General features: G+C 53.4%; 1 protein-coding gene across 3 annotated transcripts in view; it reads right to left on the bottom strand.

Moving 5' to 3' along the window:
* GRK5 (G protein-coupled receptor kinase 5) overlaps nt 1-26,839 on the bottom strand; it is a 237,203-nt gene that overhangs the window by 135,507 nt on the left and 74,857 nt on the right. Inside the window, exon 1 of one of the 3 annotated variants that reach the window (XM_013983798.2) lies at nt 17,110-17,450. The exons of the other annotated variants lie outside the window; for them this stretch is intronic. Coding sequence (XP_013839252.1) covers nt 17,110-17,161 — 52 coding nt within the window. The 5' untranslated portion in view covers nt 17,162-17,450. Of the gene's footprint in view, nt 1-17,109; nt 17,451-26,839 lie in introns of those variants that run through there. 3 annotated transcript variants of the gene reach the window in all.

The following is a 26,839-nucleotide window of genomic DNA, read 5'->3' as shown; positions in this document are numbered from 1 at the left end:
TGAAGCAAGGAGGACTTTGCAGGCCCTGGTATCCCTCCCGGGAGCTGAAGTGGCAGTTCACTGGGCTTCTGTGTTCACAGGGACCACCCCAGCAGGGTGGGCAGAATCATGGTGGGCAGATGGGAGCTGCATGTCTTTACCACACCCCAGGCCATGGGGCCAGCGCTGCCCGCCGTGGGACTGGACCCGGGGAGTCAAAGACACAGTTATCCTGACCACGGAAGGTTTTGTGGTGCCACAGCCACCAGCTACAGGAACCTAAAACCTCCAGTGCATTCTTCAAAGGAAGGGCAGTGTTGAAGTTGCAAGAGGCCTGGGCGCAGCGCGAGCCGTGGGCGGCCTGTGGCCAGCGGGCAGGTGCAGCACCCCCAGGCCCACCTCATGGCCACACCACAGTCGAGTTTCCAGAGCAGAAAAACCTCAGCACAGTGAGAAGGACCGCACGACCTCCACTGGGAAAACCCAAACCAGTGCAAGACTTGGTAACTGGTTGCCCTGAGGAGAGGGTGGGGGGACATGGCCCCGCCCCGGGGACATAGAGCCTGAGAAAGAGGCGGCCTCGGGTGTGGCTTTGGGGCAAGAGGGGGAAGTGAGCCCAGGGGACTGTCCCTCCCAGGAAACCCTGGCTGCCAAGGGCAGCACTAAGACGGGGCCACCTTGACCAGAGGCTGCTGCCCTTGAGTGACAGCGGAACTGTTTACCAGGGGTTCTCACGCCCACTGCCTCAAGGCCTCTTCGTTGCAATATGATAAGCAGCTATCAAAGCATGTTATCTGGGCCCTTAGCCTTCCCTAGCCACTCCATAAAACACCTAGTAAAACACTTCTCTTGCAAAGGAAGACACTGCTACCCATTTGCATTGTGATGTTAAGAGTTGAAGCCAAGTGGGCAAGTACCTAGCGCTGCGCAGGGTCTCACTCAATGCAGCCATTCTCAACCCCGCCACCCTCACGCCCACCACCGTCATCCCCATCCCTGCTGCCACTGTCTCCACCAGCCCCACCACCAAAGTCCACACTATCACCCAAATCCTCATCCACCACCATCACACCCCCACGACTACGAACCCTGCCACCACCACCACCCCACTACCAGCAGCATCCCCATCCACACCCACCCCGCCATCGTCATCACCCCACCCCCACCCAGTAGAGGAGAAAGCTGAGGACACAGAACTGGTGAGGGACAGACAGCAGATCTCAAGCCCAGGTCTTATGACTCCCCGGTTCAGCCACCTCTCCTCCTTACCACACTACCCCACCCCAGCACGCATCATATGCGTACACACACACACACACACACACACACACACACACACCCCTTCCCCATCAGCATGACTTTGGCCTCTGTCCCGACACTTGCTAGAGGTGCCACAGGAAAGCCATACAAGACAGGCACATGATCTGGTGATGTGGCCCCGAGACCTCTCTGCCCTCCACTCCCTCCTTGACTCACGCCAGCTCTCTTCCTCGGGTTCCTCGAACACCCAGGCACCTTCCCAATGGAGGACCTTTGCTCTAGCTCAGGTGTCAACAACGTTTTCTGTAAAGAGTCAAATGACGTCTCTGGGTCACAGGTAACACGCAGGTGAATGAACATGGCCATCGTCCCATCTGACTTTATTACAGAAGCAGGCAGCAGGCTGCCAGCCCCAGGGTCACAGCGTGCCTGAGTTCGCCTGCTCTGGCTGTTCCCTCTGCCAGGAACCCTGCTCTTTCTCCCCGGGGGCGGGGGGAGCATCCTCAACAGGAACACCTCCCCTCCTTGAGGCTTTTGCACAAGTATCGCTTTTCCCATGAAGCTGACCCTGACCACTTTTTTCTTCTACTAAATAATGGATTGAAGTGAAATTCACACAATATGAAATGAACTAATTTAAAATGAACAAGGCAGGGCATCTGGCACATGCCCAGGGCCGAGCCACCACCACCTCTGCCTAGTCCCAAGGTGTTTCCGTCCCTCCAAAGTAACACTTGCTGCTCACCCCTTCTGACGCTACAGCCTGCACCATCCCTGCTGTCTCTCCTGATCCCTCAGCCCTCCTATTACTTTGCATTTTTTTTAATTAAAAAGGAAAATTTGGGGCCACACCCATGGCAAGCAGAAGTTCCCGGGCCAGGGATTGAACCTGCGCCACGGCAGTAACCAGAGCCACAGCAATGACAATGCCGGATCCTTAACCTGCTGAGCCACCAAGCAACTCCAACTTGGCATTTCTAATTTCTACTGCACATGTCACCTTGTATCATCCTCCAGGACTTACTGATTCTGTTGATTGCTTGCTGCCTGTCTCCACCATTAGCACAGAGGGTGTGTATTATTAGCCCCGACCAGGCACTGGGTGGGTGCTAACATGATTTCAAGCCCTACATTCTCTTCCATTAGAATGTGGCTTCGAGAGGGCAGGGATCTTTGTTTGGTTCCTGTTGTCTCCCAAGCACCCAGAGAGCAGCGGATGCCCAATAAATGGTTGATGAATAGATGTAAACAGAGCAAAGGCAGGAACACAGGGGAGAGATGGTTTCCACATGGACTTTATTTAAGACAGTAAAACCAAAAGTTCTCGACGTGGCTCAGCGGAAACGAATCTGACTAAGGACGCAGGTTTGGTCCCTGGCCTCACTCAGTGGGTTAAGGATCCAGTGTTGCTGTGAATTGTGGTATAGGTCAGAGACGGGGCTCAGATCCCGAGTTGCTGTGGCTGTGGTGTAGGCTGATGGCTTCAGCTCCAATTCGACCCCTAGCCTGGGCATCTCCATATGCCGTGGGTGCAGGCCTAAAATGACAAAAAAAAAAAAAAAGCAGTAAAACATCACACACCGTGCACTTTTCTGAGCTTACATTTTCCTCGTTGACAGTGGGAGGGGGAGGGCGCACACAGCCTCCCAGCCCTTCCCCTCAGGTGCGTCTCTCCCCATCCCACTGTGTGAGTTATCCTGATCCTGGAAGGCAGCGTGGACGGCGCAGAGGCTCTGGTTGGACGGGCAGCGTAGGACTTCTGATTCCTCTGCCCACCAGCTGAGGGACCACAGGACGCCTCCTCAACCTCTCTGAGCCTCGGTTTCCTAACTGGTGTGATAACCAAATGTCCTTTGTCAAGGTCAGACAGAGCGCGCGCTTAAGCCAGCACCAGGCACCAGGGGGATGCTGAACCGCTTTAAGCCCTCTTGCTCTGGGTCCGGATGCATCTTCCTCCCCCAGTCCCCATGGCTTCCCCCCTTGCCCTCTAATCCCCTGTGTCTGTCCTCTTTTTAGGAGCTGAGAGACTATTTCCTTCAAGAGAAAACCGACACCCCCACCCCGCCTGCTTGCAAACACTAATGACCTTCTTAAAAATGTCCTTTCCAAGGAAAATCATTTTTCAAATGTACTTTTGGGCTTGCTATGCTTTTGCCCACACTGGTTTCCACAGTTGAGAAAGTTTGGCCACAAAAATTAACTTTTCACTGCAAAAGTAATCCCCTTCTCTCGGCAAAGCCCAAATTTGGTCACTTTTGTCTTCACTATGTTTTCTCTGGATTAAAGAAGAAGAGAAAGTGGGGAGGGGGGGTAGGTGGGAGGTGAGCTGACCCCCTGAGAAAAGCCATTGGCATTGAAAGTTGGCCCCTGCAGCACAACTGTGGCTATTTTGTTAGAGAAATAAACAGGCCTGTTTGCTCATGAAAAAAAATGCCCCAATTTTTCATAGGATATTCACAAAAATATTTGCATTTCCCTAGGAGTAATAGTTGCTTCTGCTATCCTCAGAATTTTTGCATCATCTGTGGAAAAGAAGCCGAACAGACGCTTTGGAAACCCTTCCCAATCAAATCCACCCAGCAACCTGGGCCTGTTATGACGTACATCTGACCGTGTACCCACAGGGGCTGGCAAGTCTGAGGTACAAAGAGGACAGGGAAAGCCAGGCCCCAGCCTGAGCGCTTCGGCTCCACTGCGTCCGACACCACAGCAAAGTGTATTCATTTTACAGATAAGGCAACAAGCCCAGGGAGGCCCGGTATCTGGCCCAGGGTCACATGGCCACTAAGTGCCTAAGCTGGAAGCAGAACCTAAGAATGCCTGGTTCTTAATTCTTGATCCACAAGGTTGGCATGGAGTAAGTTCAAGGGACAGAGGAGAGCGAGGCCCAGAGAAAGTTCCCCCAAGCCAGAGGCCATCAAAGCCCCAAACCAGCACAGCCCAGGGGCACCTAGAGAGAGGGTTTCCAGTGCAGAGGGGAAGGCTCCCAAACTGGGGTCCAGAAGAAAGTTCTTGAGTCCTACCCACCTTCACTCAAACACATGCTTCTATCTCCCAGTAAACAGCACCACCACGCACCCAGGCTCTTAGGCCCCAAGCCCAGTCTCATCCCTGTTCGTCTTCTTCATGGCCTCGGTGGTAAACAGCCTCCAAGGCAGCCCAGTGATTCTTGCCTCCTGGTATTCGCAGCCTGTGCAGCGCCCTCCCACCTGGAACCCATGTACCAAAGGGATGTGGTGGCAACAACAGAGCAGGACCCCAAGGCTAGAGTCCAGGAAGTCCCTGTGTCCTCTGCCCTCTCTCTTGGATCACTTGCTCCAACACAGGCAGCCCGATGGAGAAGCCTGTGTGGGCAGAAGCCGAGACCTTCAGCAAAGGGCCGGCATGGCATTTGTTTGCTGGCCATGCGCATGAGCCACCCTGCAAGCGGGTCTTCTTGCCCCAGTCAAGCCTTCAGGTGACGGCAGCTCCAGCAAATATCTTGACCGCAACCTGAGACCCGAAGCCACTCCCAAATTCCAGACTCACAAAAACCAGAAGATAAGAAATGTTGGCTGTGGTCCTAAGCTGCTAAGTTCTGAGTGATCTCTTACTCAGCCACAGCTAACATCTTCCACCTGCAACCATCCACCAAGTCCTAGGGTTCTATTCCCAAATGACATTTTGCCTCTGCCATCTCTCTGCCCCTTCACAATGGGTCACTGCCATGATCCAGGCCACCATCACATCTCACAGGACAACTGCAGCAGCCTCCTGACTGGCCTCCCTGCCTCCATCTGGTTCCAATCCAACCCACTGTCCATGTCACAGCCTGCGTCATTCTGCAAAAGCAAACAACTCCCAGTCTCTCTAATGGCTCCCCAGGGTCTTTGGGATAAAACCTGAACTCCTGGGGAGTTCCCTGGTGGCCTGGGAGGTTGGATCCAGCATTGTCACTGCTGCAGGTAACAGCTCAGGCCGCTGCTATGATGTGGGTGTGATCCCTGGACCAGGAACTTCTGCAGGCCATGGGTGCGGCCAAAAACAACAACAAAAAATCCTGAACTCTTGCCATGACCTACAAGGCCTGTGGGCTGAAACCCACCTGCCTCCCCCTGCAGCCTCATCTCCTGGTTCACTCAGGGCCGGCCACACTGGGCTGCCTTTGGTTCTCCAAACACTCCAGTTCTCCGCACTCCAAGCCTGAATGCCGGCTGTTTCTTGTGCCTGAAACTCTCTTCCCATGATCCCTGCCTTGGGTTCCAGTTGAGAGATCACCTCCTCCGAGAGGCCTTCGCCCATGAGCTGGCCCAGGAGCCACTCCCCCTCACATCTTTTTATTCCCCTTATAAACTGCCAAGACCTTAAATTACATTAGTCATTTATCTTTTAAGCTTGCTTATTGTCACTGACCCCTTCCACCCCTTAGAAGTTATTAGAAGTTAACTCCTCAAAAGCTGGCACCATGACTATTCCCAGCAGATGCACAATAAAAAGCTTTTAAATGGATGAGTGAATGAATCTCTTGTCTTAATGTGACCCCAGAAACAACCCCTATCATTTCAGAGCTTGGAATTCCCTCCCATTAAGGAAACCATTAACTAACTTCCTGTGTGACCCTGGGGAGCCCCTTCCCCTCTCTGGGCCTCAGTTTTTCAGATGAGGAGCTGGGTCCATGAGTTCTCAGGTCTCATGGATCCTTGACTGGATCCATGAGCAGTTAAGGCACACGCTTGGGAAGGTAAAAGAAATCCTTTTTGTTTGTTTTTGTTTTTTCCTTTTAGGGCCACACCTGCGGCATATGGAAGTTCCACAGGCTAGGGGTTGCAGGGAGCTGCAGCTGCCAGCCTACACCACAGTCACAGCAACTTGGGATCCAAGCTGGATCTGTGACCTACACTGCAGCTTGTAGCAATGTCAGATCCATAACCCACTGAGTGAGGCCAGGGATCAAACCCACATCCTCATGCACACTAGTCGGGTTTGGAACCTGCTGAGCCACAACGGGAACTCTCAAAGAAATCCATTTTTTGTGCTCCTGGACAGGACCTCACCTTGGGTTCTACAGAGCCAGCACTTGTTCTTAAAGGTCATTTCAACGAGCCTGACTAGTATCCATGAGGACACAGGTTCGATCCCTGGCCTCGCTCAGTGGGTTAAGGATCTGGTGTTGCCATGAGCTGTGCTGTAGTTTGCAGATGCGTCTCGGATCCTGTGTTGCTATGGCTGTGGAGTAGGCTGGGGGCTACAGCTCTGATTCCACCCCTAGCCTGGGAACCTCCATATGCCGTGGGTGCGGCCATAAAAAGACAAAAAAATTAAAAAATAAAGATCAGTTCAAGATAACATCTCTCCAGAAAGAACTGCTTTCTTTAAGGGCTGTTAAACTCCTAAGGCAGTAAAGCCCACAGGCTACTTCTGCCACAAGCATAGGTACCTGAGGATGAACCAGGGCACCTGCGTTCCTTGCAGGGACCCAGGGAGAAGCCCACCACTCACTAGCACAGACCTTGGCCTCAGGCGCAGACCCCATTGCAGCGACCACTCACGGAAGACCCATGACGGCGCCTGGAGAGGTGGAGTGTCCAGGTGAGAACTTGGAGAGATTGAGTCCTTGCTAGGGTCCCAGGCCCCCCAGGACCCTTTCCCTTTGTACCTTCCCCTCCTAATTCCCATTACACAGCAAAGAAAAGAAGGGTCTGGCAGTTGGCCTTACAAAATCTTTCTCAAAAATGCTCCTTTAAAGAACAGACGTGTGGTTACCAAGGGGGAGGGGGAGGGAGTGCAATGGATGGGGGTTTGGGGATTAGTAGATGCAAACTATTGCCTTTGGAGTGGATAAGCAATGAGATCCTGCTGTGTAGCACAGGGAACTATATCCAGTCACTTGTGATGGAACATGATGGAGGAAAATGTGAGAAAAAGAATGTATATATAAGTGGGTCACTTTGCTGTACACCAGAAATTGACAGAACATTATAAATCAACTATAATAAAAAATTTTTTAAATGCTCCTTTAATTGTAAAATGGCCAAGAAGTGTGCTATTTGGCAGATTCGATTTCTACCCCTAGCAATTCCGAATCAAAGCTGAATGCACAAAGGAGCGTGAGCTTTCGGGTGAATGAGAAGGACATGGGCGTTTCCGTTTCCTATTGATGCTACAGCAAATTACCGCAAACGTCAGACTCGCTGGGCTAACACCTAGGGGTTGGCAGGCTGGCTTCCTTCTGGAGGCTCGAGGGGAGAAGCTGGTTTCCTGCCTTTTCCAGCTCCAAGAAGCTGCCGGCGTTCCTTGGCTCGTGGTCCCTTCCTCCATCTTCAGAGCCACAATTGCTGGTTGAGTCTTTCTCAAGCTGTATCCCTCTGACTTCTTTCTCTGTAGTCAAATCTCCCTCTGCCTGCCCCTAATCAGGATGCTTGTGATTACACTGGGCCCCAGGCTCATCCAGGCAAACGTCCACATCTCAAGAGCTTTTACTTAATCATATCTGAAAAGGCCCTTTACCCTGTAGGGATTTGGAAGTTAACGTCTCTGGGGGCCATAATTCAGCCTCCCACAGTGATGATTTAAACCACACCGTCCAGGGCCAGACTGTCCTGTGTCCTTCACTAGCTCTGTGACTCGGCCCATGAGTCAACCTCTCTGGGCTTCGGCTGACTCTTGTGGAACCTCACAGACACGGGAGTCATGAGCTGACACATGTGAAGCATTTAGCACAGTGAAGAAAGCTCAATGAGAAAGGGCTGTAATTACTCCCTCTTCTCCACCAGACTCAGAATTAATGGATGCCAGAGCTGGGTGGGACAGTGCTGATCACCCAGCCCTGCCTCTCAATGAACAGCTGGGGACAAGGAGGCCCAGAGGGGAGAAGTGAGTCATGCAGGGCCTATAGCATTTTCTCAGGCAAAGCCCCAGTACCTTCTCACGACCACCTGGCATAGGCTGGCCCAAAGGAGGATCCAGCAGGGGCAGAGGCCGTGGCCCTCCTGCACCCAGGAGATGCTGGAGGCCACTGCAGCCAGAGTCACACCAATCGGGAGGGAAGTGCTCCCTTATAGAACGTCTGTAGGAAGCACCTGCAGGTGCAGGGCCCCGGCCAGAACCTCACACCCGCGGTTCCCACCCCACCCACTAGGCTCAGGGGCCAGAGTCAGACGCATGTATCTTCCCCCGGGGGAGAGGTCAACAGAGCAGATCTCAGCCAGGGACAGGAGACCTGTGTTCGGGGCCAAGAGAAAGCACTCTGACGGCAAACGTCAGCGGGTCCCTTGCTTCCTTCCCTCTCTGCCTGACCTCGGGCTGGACACTCCCCCCCTTTGGGCCTCTGTCTCCACATGGGAAAAGTGAGGTCTGAGGCCAGATTCGTGATCCTCAGTCAGCTATCCCTGCTCCCATGGATTTCAGAGTTCAGGAAGAGCCGTCCACGGACACGAAGCGGAAGCTCGGGCCCAGCCTGCTCGGCCAGGTGCCGGAGTTCATCCGTGTGTTCGGCTGCGGCTGAACCGATGTGCTCGGAGGTGTCTGGGATTAACAACATGGGGAAGCAGTGACTCACCTCACACAGATGGCCTGGTGAGCAGGCAAAAGCCTGCACAGAAGGAGAGAGGTATCGCCTCGGGCCCTTGGCAGAAGCTCGACTAGGATCTACTGCATTCACCTAAAGAGGACTGTCTCACCCCGAAGGGTTCCCCTCCCCAAAAATCTAGCTCAGGCAGGCACTGCCCCCGATGGTCCAATTTCCCCACCATCACACTGGCTTCCAGCCAACACCCTCGAAGGCCTTCCCAAGGATCAAGAAAGGGCTTTTCCTGCAGTCTTGGGGGCAGCTGAGAGACTTTCAAACAGAGATGTAGGGGGCTGGCTTCCGGGGCCAAAACCAGGCCTTCCCTTGCTTCTTTGTGGGGAGAGATTTCCTGCCTCAGGGCCTTTGCACATGTCCTTTCCCCTGCCAGATACATACTTCCACTATCTTTTTTTTTTTTAATGAAACATTTGAAGCTCAAAGAGAATTTTAAAAATGTAAACATATATACCCACAGGTTTTGAGAAAATAACTCATTCATCTACTCTCTGTTGAGAGACTTGTGGGTTATTTCCAGATTTTTACCATCACAAATAACGCTGCTCTGAGCCCCCTGACACACACCGCCCCCACTTCTCCAGACAAGGTCTCAGCATCATGTCAATCCCAGAACCCCCTCCCTACCAATCCAAGAGCTATGTCTCCAGGTGTCTCTCCCACCGCTCCCCAGTCCTCCCTTCAAAGCATACTTCACAGTCTGTGTCTTCATTGGGTTCCTATCCAAGAAGACAGAGGCCATGTCCCTTTTGCTCACAGCACTCAGTGCCCAGGACACACTTCCAGGCACTCAGCAGACCTCGGGTGGTGTCTGCAAATGAGCAAGGGGACAGAGAATGAGTGAGCAGAGGGGTCACCCCAGCAGCAGACCATGTTGTGCTCCTGAAACATGACCCTGACACATCTTCTGCCTGCCCCATGCTCTGCCCTCAAAGGGACAGGAGAGGCCAAGAAGCCCCTGGGGAAGGGACCTTGGGTTCCTGAAGTTTCTGAGAGCCTTGGGCCCCAAACAGGGAGCCCTGGGAGCTAGCAAGCCAGAGGCTCTGGGCCAGGCCCTCCGTGCCAAGTGCAAGGCGAGGTTCAGCAGACTTTTATCTGGGCTTTCCCCGCTCCTGGAGGCCAGGAACCTTGTCCGCTCCACCACAGCAGGTTTGGGAAAAGCCCAGTGGTGCCAAGCAGCTGCACTGGGAATGCTGAGAGGTGGGCTGCGCTCGTCCTCATCTCTGGAATCCCTAATCCCTGCACGCGAAACACACCAGCCCCACTGCGGGCCACAACTGACCCTGCATCAGGCCAAGGAGAAGGCTGAGCAAGCTATCAATTACTTAGGGTCTCTGTTTTTTTGTTTAATTGGTTTTTTTTAGGGCTGCACCACCTACAGCATATGAAGGTTCCCAGGCTAGGGGTCGAATCAGAGCTGTAGCCTCCAGCCTACGCCACAGCCACAGCAACAGGGGATCCGAGCTGCGTCTCCAAACTGCACCACAGCTCACAGCAACGCCGGATCCTTAGCCCACTGAGCAAGGCCAGGAATCGAACCTGCATCCTCATGGATACTAGTCAGCTTCAGTAACTGCTGAGCCACAATGGGAACTCCAGGGTCTCTGTTTCCAAAGCTTCAAGACAAAGCGCTGGAAACGGGAAGCTGGGTGGCAGCCAAGGAAATGATAACACTCGTTAGCTGCTGTTAGTTGCTGAGCGGCACTCTCTGGGGGCTGAGCGCTCCATGTCCCCCTCGACTCTGCGAGGAAGGACCCGCTGTGGCAGGTGAGCAAACCGAGGAATGGCCAGCCACTCTTCCTTCCAGAGGTGCCAGGGCCTTAGCCAAGCAGAGGCCGAAGAACCAGCCGGGGAAGCAGACTGCAGACAGAGGGGCAGACAGACCAGGATGCTGTCAACGGTGACATTCTTAAAAAAACACAAGCACCACAAGCCTCCCCACCAGTCCACTGCCGCCCCTCCAGATGCAGGTTTCAGGGCACGGTGTCATGAGTCCACCCACCAGACCCAGGCCCAGACCCCTTTTTAGGTGTGTGGCCTTTGAAACAAGTTGCTTTCCTTCTCAGCCTCTATTTTCCTTCTCAGCCTCTATTTTCCTTTCCTTCTCAGCCTCTATTTTCTTCTCTGTGAAATGTGCTCGCTGGATTGCTGGGACCCTCCAAGGAAATGCTCGGGAAGCCATTCGGCCCAGCATAGATCCCGGAGGCTCCCCAGGCGGGCAGGCAGGGGTAGGGCTTGGAGACCACATCCTGGTCCTGAACCTACCCCACCCCTTCTAGAGCCAGGACATGGAACCCTGGGGATGGGAATGAAAGGAGTATACACACACATACAAACACACACAAACACACACAGACACATACATAAACACAAACACACCCCCAAACACACACACAGAGACACACACACACACACACATACACAACTAGCCTTCTTCAGAACCCAGAGGCTATTAAAAAAGCACTTGTACATCTGCCCCAGCCCCAAGGAGGGCACAGGCCATGACTGCCTGGGGTGGGGAGCACCCCGGGGCCCAGGGTTGGGGGGACAGTCACAGCCTGCCCCCTGCTTCCTGTGCTCCCAGCCCAGGGCCTTGGGGGTCCTGAGAGTACACCTGCCCGCCATCCTCTCTCCATCCCTCTAACACATCTGATGGCTCAGGACCCAGAGATTTTCTTCTCAGTTCCCTCCCCCCACCTCAGCATCTCAGCCTGTATTCTGAGTCCCAGGAGCAGGGCTCAGTTGTGGCCTGGCCCAAACCCCCCAAATCAGAGCCTGCCTCTGAGGAAGGTGGAGGGAGCCCAGAGGGCCCAGAGACCCTGGGGCACCCCCCCAAGGCCCTGCTGTCTCCTTCAGCTAACTCTGGCACCAGCCCAGGGCGTTTCCCTCCCCATCCCCATTTCAGAGGTGAGGACACTGAGGCTCAGAGCCCTGCTTTGGTAAAGCAGGCAGCAGTAAGAGACTCGGGATTCCAGCCCAGGCCTCTTGGCCTTTCAAATACCTCAGTAGAGGCCAGTGCTGTCCAAGAGAAATATAGAATGTGAGCCACGTAGGCAAATAGGAACCATCTGGTAGCCACATAGAAAGGGGAAAAAAGAAATGAGTGAAATTTTAATAACAATTCATATTTAACTCGATATATCAAATATCAGTTCAACATGTTATCAATACAAAAAATTACTATTTTTCGCCACACCGACGGCATGCAGAAGTTCCTAGGCCAGGGATCAAACCTGTGCCACAGTTGTGACCTGAGCTACAAGCAGTGACAATGCCAAATCCTTAATGGCTAGGCCACCAGGGAACTCCCAGTATGAAAAACTATTACTGAGACACATCATTTTCTTTGTTGTTATATTTAGTCTTTGAAACCTAGTGTACATTATACACTTAACAGCTCATCTCAGTTCAGACTGGCCACATTTCAGGAGCTCCATGGCCATCTGTGGCAAGTGGCTACCAGCTTGGACAGCACAGGTCTAGAGCAATCAAGGAGCATCGAAGACCAGGCACAACCCATTCATTCATCCATCCATTCGCTCACTCTATCCACCTATCAGCCAGTGTTTACGGAGCGCTTACAATGGGCCAGGCAGGGTGCTGGGGGCAGGGGTACAATCTGAATGAGTGGGAGGCTTACACGGATTGACACTGGGGAGCAGGGCGACATGGAGAGGGTGGCAGGTGGCAGTCCGGGAAACCACACCCCATGGGCTCAGTCCCAGAGTCCCAGGTCTTGTCCCCATAAGGATACACATGGATGGTCACCTGCCAGGCCAGGGCCTCTGAACGGAGGTTGTTCTGGAAATGGGGGCACATGACACCCTCTTCCGGACATCAGAACAATGATCCCTCCCCACTCCCTGCTAAAGAAAAATGGGCACAATAACTTGGTATGACTTTCATCCTCAGACCCTGAAGGAGTCCTGAGGGCTCATCCGACCCTGAAGGAGAAGCTTTGCTCCCCACCCACTGGCAGGAACAGGCAGCGGTAGATCAAGCAGAAATGGGTCAGGTGTGCCCCTGCAAGTGCCAGGGAGGAGGCGGGTAGGGCCCAGGTAGCTGTCATGGTTGCCCCAAAAGACAGGGCTGGCAGAGCTCCTGCCCAGGCCCAAAGGGCTCCTCTGCCTGCAGCTCTGCCAGGCCCCAGGCAGCAGGATCTCTTGGGAGGGCGTGAGGGAAGGAGGGAGGGAAAAAGAGAGGGAGGGAAAGAGGGCGGGACCGCAGTTTCTGCAAATTCCCTGCAGATCAGGGGTTCTCCAGCCCTAGACAGAGACAGGCACGGAGCAGGGCCTGGGCACATGGCTGGTGAGGGGACAAGGTGGCACACTGGTGACACAGTTGGGTGTTGGCAAAGGGCATAATACCTGGAGTCAGGGGCCTGTGGGTGAGCTCAGCATGTCAGTAGTTGGGGGGACCTTGGACCAAACACTGAGCCCTGGTCTCTGCCTCTACAAAGTGAGAATAAGAGCACCTACTTGGCCGCTCGAGGTTGTGAGCAACAACTGAGAAAATGCATGTACAGCTCTGGGCACAGCACAGGGCGAGCATTCAATCAAGAGTAGCTCTCGCTGTTGTCGCAAAGTGGCTGTCACTGGGTCAACCACAGCCCTGGCTATATATCCTGTTTCCTGGCCCATCAGCCAGGGATACTCAGGGCTGCCTCTCAGGCATCAAACCCTTGAGTTTTCCAACTTCCCTGGACTCTAGGTCCATCACTCCATCACACCGTCCAAACTTTGGGATCCAGAGAGGCAGGCAGAGTCAGCCGCTTGAGGCTTGATGATGTATATCTCCAGGGGCCAGGCTCTGCACTGGCACCTTGGGGTCAGCAAGGACTCTGGGTCTGCCTGGGAGGGGACACTGTAGGCCACACCCTAGGAGACAAATCCAGGAGAACCTCTGGGCTCTTCAATTCCCCTCCCCCACCTGATCTTGCACCCTGGGTCCATGCCCAAATCTGTAGTTTCTACAGCCAAACACACGCCTGTCCCCTCCCTGCCTCCACAGCTGCTGCCCTGGGCCAGGCCGGGACCCGCTCTTGCCCCTCTTTGCTTGGATCAGCCTCCTCTTTGCTCTCCCACCTCTGTTCTCACCTGCTTCACACCCTCTCCACCTGGCAGCCAGAGCTATCCAAACCCAGATTGAATCATGGGGTTCGCTCACACACGGTCCTCCAGTGACTGCCCAGGAAGCCTGGAATAATGCCCAAAGGCCTCAGAGCCCTAGCCTCCCCTGCCTCTCACCTCGGCCCCCACCACGCCCCCGGCCCGCACTCCCCTCCAGACGCCCTGACCTCTTCCTGTTCCCCTGCAGACTTTTCAGTGAGTTCCCAACTCAGGGCCTTTGTCCCAGCTGTGCCCCCTGCCTGACCATCCCAGGCGGGCTCCTTTCTGACACCCCTGGGTCACCTGACCCCACAGAGGCTCCCTGCTCTGCTGCCCACCCCGCCCCACCCCACCCCTTGTCTACAGTCAAACCCTCCACCCACAGTCTGTCTCATTCTCTCATCTAATCCTGCTTTATCTCACTGACTCCACAGTTTTCAGCACTATCAGGAACTATTACTGTTTATGTATTTATAGATTATTTCTACCTGGCATGATCTTGTTTGCTTCCTGGTTGACTCTAGGCCACCACCCCGATCTGATGGCATGTGCCTTGGTCACTACTGATCCTTGGAGTCCAAGACAATGCTGGACACACAGCCCTCCCTAAACGCGTAGGACTGCCCTGTTCAGTGAGCAACTTAGTTCCTGCTCTGTGAAAGTCACTGACTCTGCAGGGGTGTGGGTGCTGGGGAAGGAAGGGAGCAGATGCTGTTGGCACCAGGACAACCTTTGCCCTAGTAAGTGTCTACAAGCCGTGATGGTGCTGGTGGGGCGTTGTCACCCTGGCTTGGCAGCTTTTCCAGAGGCCCTGGCAGCGGCCCCAGGCAACCCCAACCCCCCGTGTGGAAGGAGCCCCGCAGACCCCGCCCCCTCCTCTGGCTCCAGGCTCTCCAGCCTCTGCTCAACACCTGGACGAACCTACTTTCTGGCCCTAGGAAATATTTACATTTTGATTAAGTCTGGTTTTAAACCACCAGGTAGGCTGGCCTGAGGCCGCTACACCCCAGCCACTCCAGCTGTCGTAACAGCGCATTGGGTTGGGGGGGGCAGATAATAAATGTGGGACAGAGGGAGGACCCATCTGTGTTCCCAGGGGCCCCTGAAACCCCCACCTCTACCCTAAGCCACCTGCTAGACAAAGGGAACCACCAACCTGGGGTTGGGAGAGCCTGGGGGTCCCGCCTGGAAAAGAGACACACACGGCAAAGGGCAGGGATGCCCCGACCAAACCTGGCAGCGAGGAGAGTGGCCACCCCACCCCCTGCCAGCACCCCCCTCCTGCCAGGTGGTGTCTTCACCCAGGAAGCAGGAAGTGCATCTATTCCAAACTGGGGACTCGTGCAAGTCACGTTTTTATCCTGTTGGATGTATTCTGAGGACTCCACTAACAACCAACCATTGTGAGGCCTCAGGAGGCTGGGAGAGGGCCCAGTTATTTATTTACGCCCTTCAAGTCTCCTTGAAAGTGTGATTCTGGAAGCTGCAAATGACAGCCTGAAGGAATGTGGACTCCTGAATTCAAAATACCCACTGGGCAAGATGTGCCCCTGTGCCCACTCCCTGCCATCCCAACTCCAATGGGAAAAGGTACAGGCAACTAAGGAGCACTTCCAAAAGGCAATTTCCCTCACTGTGGCCCCTTTCATAGGAAATCGATCAAAAAGCAGGATTCCCTCTGTATCACTGGGAGCTGCAATGGCAAAAAGATTTTAAGCCTGTGAGAGCCAAACAGATAGCAGTGGCTGCCCAGAGTTCTGGGACTCGAGACAGAGTTCAGGCTCAGTAGACAGAAGTGTGACAATTGATTAGCAATGTCTGCCACTGGCATGAGTGGGGGAATAATGCTATGTATGCTCCATGTCTGCAATTTAGGGCTCAGCTAAAAATCAAAACCAAGGGAGTTCCCGTCGTGGCTCAGTGGAAATGAGTCCAACTAGGAACCACGAGGTTGCAGGTTTGATCCCTGGCCTCACTCAGCAGGTTAAGGATGTGGCATTGCCATGAGCTGTGGTGTAGGTCACAGACGAGACTCAGATTCCATGTTGCTGTGGCTGTGATGTAGGCCGGCAGCTGTAGCTCTGACTGGACCCCTAGCCTGGGAACCTCCATATGCCACGGGTGCAGCCCTAAAAAGACAAAAAAAAAAAAAAAAAAAAAAAAAAAAGCAAAACCAATGGTGGGAATTCAGAAAACCTGGGTTTCTGTTGGTAAGGAGACATGGTCAAAGTAACTCAAAAGGAGAGCCAGAAACTTTTGAGACCAAAGAAAGAGTCACTGGCAAAGTCTAGGGCAGAAGGACAAATCACGCCCAGAAAGATCAAGTCACTTCCTCAGCAGCTGTCAGATAGGACACGTCCTAGAGCCACCCCCATCTACGCTGTTAACCCAAGATCCATTCCCAGCTCCTCAGAGAGACTCAATTCCAGACGTCTCATGAGACAGAAGGGTGTCTGACCTTTAGGGCTCAGAAATAAACACCCAGAGTGATGAACTGGGGAGCTGGGGGTGGGAGGTGTCTCTCAGATGAGACGTCCATTTAAAAACAAGGGGAAAGGAGGAGCTGGAGCACAGAATGTTCCATCAGAGGCTTCTGCTGGGCAGGGCTGTGCAGGAATGACGTTTACAACGGGAGAAAAAGACAGGCCTGCCTGGTGAAGCACCGTGGGCATGGTTTCAGGGCAACGTATGTTTCTACCTCAACAGGAGCCCCAAGGAAAAGGCTCCCCCATGACTGCCTGAGGCAACCTTCCCAGAGGAGCCAGGCCGGCTGGGGGTTTCTGGCTGGGCTCGCCAAGGAAGGGCTTCGAGGCAAGCAACCCAGATAATACAGGGTTGGGAGGAGGCTGCATCCCTCAGCCGGCCCTCCCTCCGAGGGTGACGTCCAGGGAATGTGAGGTATTTCCCAGAGGAGCAAAGTAGAGAGTGTCCATTTCTACAGAGCAAAAGAAGATACGGAAAGGAACTTCTCTCGCCTCACGGAGGAGTTACGTGAAACTGGAGGGAAAGGTCCAGAACATGCTACACTAACTGGTAAGGAGGAGGCTCAGGGCAGTGTTGAGGGGCCCAGAGTGTGGAGATCCAGGGGAGAGCTCTCTGGGGGACCCCGGCCCTCCTCTGCTGACCTGCAGGCAACCTCTCATCCCCGACACTGGGCTTCCTTCCTCAGGGGACAGGAGGAACAGTCCCCAACCCGCATACCTCGTGGGGCTGCTGTGATGGTAAATGTGTGTGGGAGACAACGGAAGACCATGAGAAGGAGCGACTGCAACCCCGTGGCTGAATCTCAGGCGCAGTGATGAGTCAAAGAGGCCAGAGGCAAAGGAGAAGGCAGTGTGTGACTGGCCCAGCCCCTGGTGTTAGCACCACCTCAGGGCAGGCGGAGACAGGAAGGCACTCTCTCGAGGTGCAGACTCTGCAGTGCATGCATGTTGCAAAAACCCATCCTGGAGAACGTCCTTTTTCACGGCCACTCCAGAAAGATTTCAGACCAGGGATCAAACCCATGCCACAGCAGCAACCCAATCCACAGCAGTGACAAGGATGGATCTTTAACACACTAGGCCACCAGGAACTCCTCAGCAGAATGTTTACTGTTTCTGCCTTTCCTTTTCTTTTCTTTTTTCCTTTTTAGGGCTGCACTTGCCACATATATAAGTTCCCAGGCTAGGGGTTGAATCAGAGCTGCAGCTGCCAGCCTACACCACAGCCACAGATATGCAGGATCTAAGCCGCACCTACAACCTAGCCGCAGCTTGCAGGAATGTCAGATCCTTAACCTACTGAGCGAGGCCAGGGATCAAACCCACATCCTCATGGATACTAGTCGGGTTCTGAACCTGTGAACCGCAATGGGAACTGCTTATCTTTTCAACATAGACAATACACCCCAATAAAAAAAATATACATACCCCCCAAAGCTGTCTAAAAGTCTCCTGTAAACCTCTAAGTCATGATATTAAGATAAGTGAGAGTTTTCTAAAACACAAGATCTCCAGAAACGAAAGCTGAGATGCTCTCCCAGAGTCCCTGCAACTGGGGGAAAACCCAGGAAACCTTGTCCTCTTTCCAGGACGACGACGACGAATTTCTAAATTGGACCACTGTTTAGGTGACAGCAGGGACAACGTCTGCCTTGGCCAATGGCACACTGGTGTCTTTCTCCAGGCGGGGTTGCCCCTCCCTCTTCCCATCCCCACAATATACAGAGAACCCTGGGGTTCATCTGCGGAAGGTCACACACTAGCCTTCAAATAAACCAAATGTCAATTTCCACCCTACAAAAAGGAATACTTATGGACTCCTTCCTTGCAGCCCCCTTCCTTCGTATCTCTCAATTTTAAAAACACAGTTGCCAACTCATAGAAACTTGTGATACAGTAGCATCCAGGCTCAGGGGGTACACATATTTCTCCACTCTTCAGCAGCATTTTTCTTTAGGGAGGACAACATTTGATGTTGAAAGAAAAATCTCAGGAGTTCCCTTTGTGGCTCAGCGATTAACGAACCCAATAGTACCCATGAAGATGTAGGTTCGATCCCTGGCCTTGCTCAGTGGGTTAAGGATCCGGTGTTGCTGTGAGCTGTGGTTTAGGTCGCAGACGGAGCTCAGATCTTGCATTGCTGTGGCTGTGGTGCGTAGACTGGGGACGACAGCTCCGATTCCACCCCTAGCCTGGGAACCTCCATATGCCGTGTGTGCGGCCCTAAAACAGCAGAAAGAAAGAAAGATCTCAGCAACTGATCTTTTGCAAAGCTCAGTGTCATTGGAGTTCATGCTGCATCATCAAGGATACAGGACTGCATCCCCTTAGAACATCTGCTTTAACAAGGTGGCACATCAGGGAATTCCCATCGTGGAGCAGTGGTTAATGAATCTGACTAGGAACCATGAGGTTGCGGTTCCATCCCCGGCCTTGCTCAGTAGGTTAAGGATCTAGCGTTGCCATGAGCTGTGGTGTAGGTGCAGGCGTGGCTCGGATCCTGAGTTGCTGTGGCTCTGGCGTAGGCCGGCAGCTACAGCTCCAATTGGTCTCCTAGCCTGGGAACCTCCATATGCCGTGGGAGTGGCCTTAGAAAAGGCAAAAAGACAAAACACAAAACAAACAAACAAAAAAAACAAGGTGGCACATCAGGAAGAGCCCTGCACCAGAAGACTAGAGGCACCTTCAATTCACCCCTTCTCCTCTCCAATCCTCACTGAGAAATGAGACCTTAGCTAGACCAGATGCTTTCAAATTATTTCATTAGGACCCCACGGGGTGCCCTGGGACCTCCTCAGGAGCCATTAGAGTCCAGCAATTTTGTTTGAACCATAGGTTTCTAAAACATCTAAACAAGTTTGGAAACTGCAGAATAAGATGAACTTAAGGCTCCCAAGGAGAAGAGGATTCTACTGCGTAAAATAATCCCAGGACGGACATCTCTGCCTCTGTCAGAAACCTACTCCAGGATTCACCACTCACCCTATTGGTCAATAAATGTCTACCATTCTGGACACTGAAGATGAGGAAGCAGAACACACAGGAGTTCCTGCTATGACTCAGCAGGTTAAGAACCCAACTACTATCCACAAGGATAGGTTCCATCCCTGGCCTCACTCAGTGGGTTAAGGATCCGGCATTGCCGTGAGCTGTGGTGTAGGTCACAGATGCGGCTCAGATCCCGAGTTGCTGCGGCTGTGGTGTAGGCCAGCAGCTACAGCTCTGATTAGCCCCCTTGCCTGGGAACCACCATATGGAAGGAAGGGAGAGAAAGAGAGAGGAAGGAAGGGAGGGAAGGAGGGAGGAAGGGAGGGAGGGAGGAAAAAAGAAAAAGGAGAACAAGCGTGGCCCCCGCATCCCAGGAGCCCCCACCATGGAGGAAGGCTTTAGAAGGTCAGACTGGAGACGTGGAATGCTCGCACCCCAGGAGGCATAGGGGCAGGCACCCACGAGTCTTCTGGGAGATTCCAGGCGAGTCAGGGAAGGTTCCTTGGCGGGCACGTTTGAGCAAAGACTGGCGTTTGGCAGGATTGGGGCGTGTGGCTGGGGGCAGATGAGGTTCCTGGCAGCAGGAAGAGCATGGGCAAAGGCACAGTGACAGAAAAGCAAGGCTAAACAATCCAAAGCTTGAAACTGCATGAGGCTGAAGCACAGCAGGGGCCGTGGAGATGGGGTTCTGGGAGCGTACCCCAGAAGCTGATGTGACTGTTCTTAGAGGTTTTAGGGGATTTAGAGAGCAGTCTGTACAGGCTCCCACATGCAGGCAGGCAGGCAGGATGCAGAAGAAGAGGAGCACATCTGGAGAAACCAAAACCCACAATAAGGCCCACTGGCATTGCTGAGTTTGTGGTGCCTAGAACTTCCAGAAAGAGGCAGTGGTGTCCAGGGAAATATCCCGGCTGAAGGTGGAGAGCCATATGGTCGGGGTGGGACAAGGGACAGAGCATTCAGAAGCAAGGGCCAGCTTTCTGCTGCCTTCTGCGGCTCCTGAATGACTCCCACCAGGGTGTAAGCTGCCGGAGACAGGAGTCTGTCTGCCTTAGTTAGCACCTGGAATTGTACCTGGGACATAGGAGAGGCTCAATAATCCTTTTTTTTTTTTTTTTTTTTGGCTGTGCCTGAGGCATGCAGAAGTTCTTGGGCCAGGGATGGAACCTGCCCCACAGCAGTGATAATGCCAGATCATTAACCCACTCTGAGCCACCAGGGAACTCCTGGAGCTCGACAGACCTTTTATTTTTTTCTTTTCTTAAGGCCACACTTGCTGCATATGGAAGTTCCCGGGCTAGGGGTCGAACACCACAGCCACAGCAATGCAGGGATCAGAGCTGCATCTGCAATCCACACCTGCAGGAGGGATCCTTAACCCAATGAGCAAGGCCAGGTATTGAACCTGGGTCCTCGTGGATCCCAGTCAGATTCGTCTCTGCTGTACCACAACAGGAACTCCCTGGAGCTTGATAATCTTGATGAATGAGCTTGGGAACAAATGAGCAAACAGGGCTGACCTCAGAGACCTGCAGTGTGAGGACCAAACAATGCATCACAGCAGCATTTTCACAGTGCTGAGCAGAGCTCGTGTACCCAGTAAGTGCTCCATAAATGTTAGCTGGGATTCCAACTTGGGTCTGTGCAAAGTTCTCCCACCACCCCACAGGCATCTCACCCAGATCCAGGTGCCCTTTGCTCCCCTAGGAAGGGTCAGGAACAAGAACAAATGCATCTCCTCTGCAAACCCAGAAGCCTGAGCCGCCCTGTCCCACTCCCTGCTGCTCCCAGGACTGGACACTTCCCCTCCATACAAGGAGCGGGGAGTGAAAGTACTGCCGCTCCCAGACCCCAGGGGATCAGCAGGTGATAGTCAAGCATCTGGAAAGACAGACTCCCCGTCATTACTAAACCTAACGGATGCATCTCACGGCCCTGCCTCCACCAAAGGTGTCTATTTCAGGTTTAACATAACAATAGGGTATTGTTCCCACTCCTGACGAGGTCCCAGCCTGCAGAGGTGGGGGTTGGGGCAGCACCTGCACCACCCCCTCCTGGCACTGACTCCTGAGGGAGCTCCTAGGCGCCACCCACTCCTACCATCCACTGTACCACCAGGGGCAGAAGGGAGCAGCTGCCTTGCGCCCCACACAGGGCAGGTCGACATAAACTGACCTGCTGCCACCCATCCTCCAGAGGCGTGGAGTGACAGCCCATGGGCAGTGCTCTGGAAGATGGAGGGGTGGACCAAACAAGAGTCCCTTACTCCTTAGAACACTGTGTACCCTGCTGCCGCTCCACTGAAGGCGCACCGTGTATTCAAGGCTTTACAGCTACCGCACAGGAGAGCAGCATCTGTCTGCCAATCAATAGTCCAAGAGCGTGGCCAGAGGCAGGCGTGCTGCATCACAGTCAGGAGCCTGGGTTCACACTGCATATGCCTCTATGACTCTCAGGTCTCTATTTTCTTTTTCTTCCTCTTTTTTTTTTTTTTTTTTTTTTAAAGCTGTGCCTGTGACATTTGGAAGTTCCCCAGGCCAGGGATGGAGCCCATGTCACAGCAGAGACCCAAGCCACAGAAATGACAACACCGGGTCCTTAACCTTCCAAGCTACCAGGGAACTCCAGGGCCTCTATTTTCTCATGTGTTGAATGGTAGATAAAAATACTTTCCCTCCCTGTTCACGAGATGGCTTTAAGAGCGCAAGCGAGCCTCACACTTAGCCTTTTGGCCTTAAACTACAGGTGGTACATAACTTCTCTAGGCCTTAGTTTTTTACCTATAAAATGAGACAATTCTTGCCCATGAGGCTGCCGGAAAGATGACATAGGCCGATGCTCCCTGGTGCTAAGTGCACGGCCTGACCCAGAGCTAGTGCTCAGTGTCACTGAGATTAAGTCATTAAGGGAGCTTTGGAAACCACGAAGTCAATAGGACTAGAGAGCCTTACCCTGCCCTGGCTGGCAAAAGGCATCCTTAAATTGGTGTAGGACTGCAAATGTGCTTATTCCCTGGGGGTAAGAACTACATTTGGCACTTATTTATTTTTTTAGAATTCTCTGAAAGACCCCCAAAATAGCCACCCACCTAAGGCAGCAGCCCAAAAACAATGAGCGGATGAGCCCGGAGCAAAGGCACCAGGCGACCGTGAAGGCCGAGGAGGAGGGCTGAGGACACAGTTCCTTCCTGGCTCCGGGAAGAGAGCTCTGCACCCACCAGCGCCCGAGGCAGCTGTGGTCACGCTGTCACAGCCAATGCCACTGGCAGGACCCTCCCACCCACCCATCCCAAACCCGAACAAGTAATCCCGAAAGGAACCTGTGCCCAGAGGCCTGCTTTTCCAAGGATGCCAGGCTGAACCCCTACCTTGGTGCATAGCTAAAAGGGCAGCACAGATTTCACGGAGTCTCCTGCTGATTTGCGTTCCTCTGGAAACCCAAGGAACACTCCTTTGCTACTGAGGCCAGCTTGCAGAAAGTGGAAGAGATCACGCCACAGGAAACCTGAAGGTCCTGGAGAAAGACCCCATCGACCACCCCACCCCCTACCCCCAGCGTGGCCCACCTGCTCCAGTGGCCACCACCATGATGCTGCTACTGCTGAAGACCCCCCACCCCAAGTCCACTCCCCACCAGGGTCACCCTCAAGGGCCAACTCCAGGCTCACCCCTTTCCCCGCAAAGCCTCTCCCACTGCTCATCCCAGGAACCACCTCTCCGGTCCCTCCTGCTCTCCCATGATCCTCTCCGCTCCATCCTGGGTGCACTGACTGAATCAACGTGCTTCCATCTTTGACTTGTACTGCGCTGGGCTGCTGCTGGGAGTACAGGGACAAAAGCCCCCTCCTTAGGGAGCCCAGTCCAGGAGACAAGACAGGTAAGGAAGCAGATGATTCTGCCCAACACAGTGGGCTCCAGAACCCACAGGAACAGAAGGCTGGAGGAGCACAGGAGGGGAAGAACCAAACCAAGGAATCTAGAGGGATGTTTCATCATGACCTGCAAGAACAAGCAGGTGTCCTGCAAGCAGAGAAAGGTGAGATTCGATTCCAGGCAGAGAGGCTTCAGAGGGTCAGGGGTCCTTGGCAATGGCTGGATCACGGGGTGCTGGGAAGGGACAGGAGTCTGGCAGGAGACACTGGGGCCAGTTTGCCGGAGGAAAGCCATGATCAGATGCAAGTGTCAGAGCCATCATGATGTTGGCCAGACCAGGAAGTATTGCAGGGGCTATGGCAAAGATGCAGGAAAGAGAAAGAATGAGACTTGGAACCAGCATAGTGGCCGTAGAGGTGAGAACAAAGGACAGAGGTGATATGGGCCAGAGATGGAGAGAAGGGGATAGAGGCATCTTCCAGCAGCTGCTCAGCACTTGGAGGTTCTTATGATTCACCCTCCCCTGCCAAGCAATCCTCCTGGCAAGCAGTGACCAGCTTTCCTACTTTTCTTGAACACAAAGCAGCCTCTCCATTAAGAAGTACTTGTGGAACCACCAGTTTTAAACTCTAAAAGGGTCTCTAAAATGTAGGTATATGACAGGCCTGGCCCTGATCAACGCGGAACAAAGAGCACGGCTGTACAAATGGGAAACGAGAACCCTACCTAGGCTACCCCGCTCAGGCCAAAGACAGTTCAGCCGGACCTTAATGAAACTGCCTCCAGGAATTCAGTCAACAAACTGCTGCTGGGTCATGGGGAGACTCAAGAAGCGGGGGCATCTAGCACAAAGACCAAGACATAGGAAGTCATTCTCTTCAGGCTTCTGCTCATCACTATTCACGTGGCTGTGTGACTATGGCCCAGTCGCCTACCCTCTCTGGGCCTCAGATCTTCCATCCACCAGATGAGAATTCAGGGCCTATAAAAATGCCCGCAGGCTGCTGCCATCCTTGCCCGCCCCGCCCCAACCACAGGAGAAAGCCATAAGCAGGGCAGGTCTGCCTCCCATCCTGCCCCACACTGTGCCCAGAATACCACGCCCAAAAGCAAAGACATTAAGCACTTCCTCCTGCCAAGGAGAGGCCTGTTTACAGGCCTCAGTAGGTCCAGTCCTAGGTCTTCAGAAGGGGAGGAAAAGGCGTTCAGAAATCCTTGATCGCAGCAATGACCAAAACAGCTCCAGGTTCAACCTGCAGAAACCTCTCAGACTCTCTGAGGAGGGGCCACGTACACATGACTTGGGCAGAAGAGGGTTCTAGGTGGCAGCCCCCATAGCACAAACCAAAACAAAGAGACCACAGTATTCTTCCCACCCCTCAAAGTCTTTTTTTTAATTAAAAATCTCTTTTAAAATGACAGTTCTGAAAATAAAATATGCTCCCTTACCATATTTTCTCATGAAGTTAAAAATACAAGTGTTGCAGAGAAAAAAGTTTTGTTTGAGGTCAGAGGCGGGTGGGGCGGGGAAGGCATGTTTTTTGAAATCTTGGAAAATAAACAGACTCGGCCCTCATCTGCAGGCTTTCTGGGAATGTGACCTGAAGTGCCGCTGGGGGTCAGAGAGCTGTTTAAAGGAAAGTTCAAGGGCACGCCTGAGACCAGGGGTTAGGGTATTGGACACTGTGTCCCCCTCCTGCTGGCCGCTCAGGACACGAGTGTCCAGGAGATGAGAAACTGAGTGAGCAGGTGAGAAGAAGGGCCCCACAGGCAGGTCAGCGCAGAAGGACCTTATCTGATGGGGCCAGGGTGTGGGGACACACTCCAGGCAGGCAGCAGCAGTGACACCAGTAAGAGCTGGTGGAGTTACTGTCCACTCAGGGGACAGGGTCACACTGGGTGGCCCCTCAGCCTGGCTCATCCATGCTCAGCAGTAGCTCAAGAACCCACAATAAAGCCAGTCTGGGGAAGGTCAGGAAGCAGGGCTCAGAGGTGACTCATGCAGTTAATGTGTTTATTAAGCACCTACTATGTGCTTAGACCATGCAACAGACACGTAACTACAACTAGCAAGACAGAGCTGACATTCAGCGCTCAGAGCCCCTCCCATTCCCTTTGCCTTCCCCACCTGGCGGACCTCCTGACAAACCCCAGCAGCCTGGACTGGAGAGGGCCGTGCCCCTGCCCTCGAGGCTCGTAAACCCCGGGGGATGGAGGGCTCTACGGGCAGTCAGGGTGGGGAGCAGCACATGGGGTGCTGTGTGGCCAGCCAGCATCGTGCCCTCATAGGAGGTACACACGCTGCCAGAGTCCAACCCTGGGAGTGCTCCGGTCCCACGTATGAGGACCACCCAGCCTAGAAGGGGAGCCCCCGAGGGGGAGCCAAAAGCCTAGGATTCGGATGCACCCAGGAGCAGCCTGAGCTCCATGCAGGGTTTTGGAATCAGACAAGGCTCAGTTTGGACCTAAGGCTCCCTATTCACTAGCTGTGTCTACCTGGACCAATCACTTCGCCTCTCTGAACCTGGGTCGTCTACGGTGACATGGACGTGACAGTGCCACCCTCCCAGTGACCAGCTTGCCATGGGCACTTGGGAAAGCAGAGAATGACCCTCCCCCGATCTGGACTCTACAGAGGGATGGACAGAAGTCTTGGAGACAGGGGAGGTGACCATGGATTTTGTCAGAGAAGGTTCGAAACATTTTAAAGGATGAAAAGTCAGAGTTCCTGTTGTGGCTCAGTGGATTAAGAATCTGACTAGTAGCCATGACGATATGGGTTCAATCCCTGGCCTTGCTCAGTGGATTAAGGATCTGGCATTGCCGTGAGCTGTGGTGTAGGTCACGGATGTAGCTCGGATCTGGCGCTGCTGTGGCTGTGGCGTAGGCTGGAGGCTGCGGCCCCAGTTCAACCCCTAGCTGGGGAACTTCCATATGCCACGGATGTAGCCCTAAAAAGAAGAAATAAATAAATAAACACAAGATGAAATGTCATCGGAGCTAAGCCTGGAATTGGAATACAATTTCTACAAAAAGTAGACAAGGTATTCTAATGCCAGAGGAAACAGGCATTTTTTCCTTGGGGACTTTCTTTTTTTTTTTTTTTTTTTGTCTTTTGTCTTTTGTTGTTGTTGCTATTTCTTGGGCCGCTCCCGTGGCATATGGAGGTTCCCAGGCTAGGGTTGAATCGGAGCTGTAGCCACCGGTCTACGCCAGAGCCACAGCAATGCGGGATCCGAGCCGTGTCTGCAACCTACACCACAGCTCACGGCAACGCCGGATCATTAACCCACTGAGCAAGGGCAGGACCGAACCCGCAACCTCATGGTTCCTAGTCGGATTCGTTAACCACTGCGCCACGACGGGAACTCCCGTTGGGGACTTTCTAATGCCATTTTTGTCCTGAAATGAAAACATAGTGACGATTAACAGGAGATGGACGGATGTAGCTTCTCCTTCCCCCCTTCCTTCCTTCCTTCCCTCCCTTCCCCTGGTCTTCAACAGAAATGTGTTGAGCACTTACTATGTGCCACACACCATTCTAGGCACAAGGGACAGATGAGTGAGCTGGACACACATGATATCTCT

The sequence above is a fragment of the Sus scrofa genome, chromosome 14 (assembly GCF_000003025.6).
Source record: "Sus scrofa isolate TJ Tabasco breed Duroc chromosome 14, Sscrofa11.1, whole genome shotgun sequence".
In the NCBI taxonomy this organism is placed as follows: Eukaryota; Metazoa; Chordata; class Mammalia; order Artiodactyla; family Suidae; genus Sus; species Sus scrofa.
Note: the sequence above shows the minus strand (reverse complement) of the source record. Positions and strands in the feature narration are given on the sequence as shown.